The 1,852-nt window shown below is 39.1% G+C and overlaps 1 protein-coding gene across 1 annotated transcript; it reads left to right on the top strand.

Moving 5' to 3' along the window:
- Positions 1-543: 543 nt before the first annotated feature.
- Positions 544-1,601, top strand: LOC122318030 (germin-like protein subfamily 2 member 4). Its single transcript, XM_043135155.1, has 3 exons — positions 544-742; positions 843-979; positions 1,057-1,601. Exons 1-3 carry the CDS (start codon positions 634-636, stop codon positions 1,462-1,464), a joined length of 654 nt encoding a protein of 217 aa, XP_042991089.1. The 5' UTR covers positions 544-633; the 3' UTR covers positions 1,465-1,601.
- Positions 1,602-1,852: the final 251 nt, after the last annotated feature.

Genomic DNA, 1,852 nt, shown 5'->3' with positions numbered 1-1,852 from the left:
TATCTTTTTCTCTACACCTTAGAGAAGAACCATCTAAGTTGTTAATAGTTTTGACCATCTGAAAATCTCACATACTGTATCAATTTCACATTGATTTTTTCTCTAGTGTATGCAACCATCTTCAGCAAGTTGTGCAGGATTTTTCGAAATTTTCTGTCTTTGTTTGTCACCTTATCATCAATCTGCAACCACATCTCATTGAATTGGAAATGATTTTTTTGGTTTCAAGTTATGTCTCACTTTAAAGTTCTATCTTGAATAGCGAGAAATGTACGCTATTTAGCCAGGCAGGCATGAAGCTTTTCCAAGCCCCATTGATTTGATTTGTGTTAATGTTTAACAAAGACACATATCAGCAAAAAGGTGCCCAAAAACGTTAATTTCTACTGGCTTTCTTCTTCACCAACTTCTTTCACCCATTCAAACCAATAGAAAATAGTTTCTGTTTACGTCTTCATTGGGAAATTGCTTCGAATTTAAGTTGGAACCCTGTTATTTATGATCACCAGTGTTAGATGTGTATATAAATAGAGTAGCAGGCTGTTCTTTCTCCATATTCGAACCAAGCATTCTAATCCGTTTCTTATATTATTTTAACTAATACTTCAATCTCCTTTCAAGTCATTTCCAATCATGGTGGCAAACGTTCTTGCATGTCTGTTCATCTTTGCTGCAATCTCCAGCTCTGTGGCATACGATCCTGACCCCCTTCAGGATCTCTGCGTTGCCGATCTAAAGTCAAGTATGTGATTCATTTTAAGTTCCTAGACCAACTTTACATATTGTCCGGATTGTTCTTTGGATGGAATGCTCTCTTATTTTCCTTGTCATTCGAGCAACAGAGATAAAGGTGAACGGGTTTGTATGCAAGGACGATGCAGAAGTCACAGCAGCAGATTTCACCTTCGCTGGCCTGGCTGCGCCAGCGCTCATCAACAACTCGTTTGGTTCAAACGTAACGACAGCCAATGTTATGCAGGTTCTGTTCATTTAGACAATTTTATTTAATGCAAAATGTGGAAATTACAATTTGCTTTAACGGCATATTTCCGACAGGTTCCAGGCCTTAATACGCTCGGCGTGTCGTTGGCGCGCATTGACTATGCACCCGGTGGACTCAACCCTCCTCACACTCACCCGCGAGCCACCGAGACCATATTCACTCTGGAAGGCGAGCTGTTTGTAGGCTTCATCACCACAGCAGACAAGCTCATCTCCAAGACCATCAAGGAAGGTGAGATCTTTGTGTTCCCCAGGGGACTGGTCCATTTTCAGAAGAACGTTGGCGACAAGCCTGCTTCTGTGATCTCGGGCTTCAATGGCCAACTGCCGGGCACCCAAGTCATTGCCACATCACTTTTCGCTGCGTCACCACCGGTGCCGGACGATGTGTTGGAGATAGCCTTCCAGGTGGATGGCAAGGTGGTTGACGAAATCAAAGCAAACCTTGCCCCCAAGAAGTAGTGAAAGAACTACGAGTATGGCCGCCCGTAACTCTCAATATATATACTGTGGACGGTCCTATGAATAAGATATGTAATGGTATGCTATGAATAAGATATGTAACGGTCCTATGAATAAGAGACTATATTCAAATGCTATCTTGATTTGTCAACTTCCTTGATCAGGTTTCCAATAATTTCAGATTCAATAGTTGTTGTGGGATTAGGCCCCATTTAGATTTGAAAATCATCTCATTTTATCTTATCATTACAATATTTTTAAATTCACATACAAAATATAATAAACAACTCAATTTTTTCAAATTTTAAAATAATAATAATATTAAAAAATAATATTCTAACAATATTTTTTTCAATTTTTATCTAAAAGCATATTATCTCATCTCAAT

The sequence above is a fragment of the Carya illinoinensis genome, chromosome 8 (assembly GCF_018687715.1).
Source record: "Carya illinoinensis cultivar Pawnee chromosome 8, C.illinoinensisPawnee_v1, whole genome shotgun sequence".
In the NCBI taxonomy this organism is placed as follows: Eukaryota; Viridiplantae; Streptophyta; class Magnoliopsida; order Fagales; family Juglandaceae; genus Carya; species Carya illinoinensis.
Note: the sequence above shows the minus strand (reverse complement) of the source record. Positions and strands in the feature narration are given on the sequence as shown.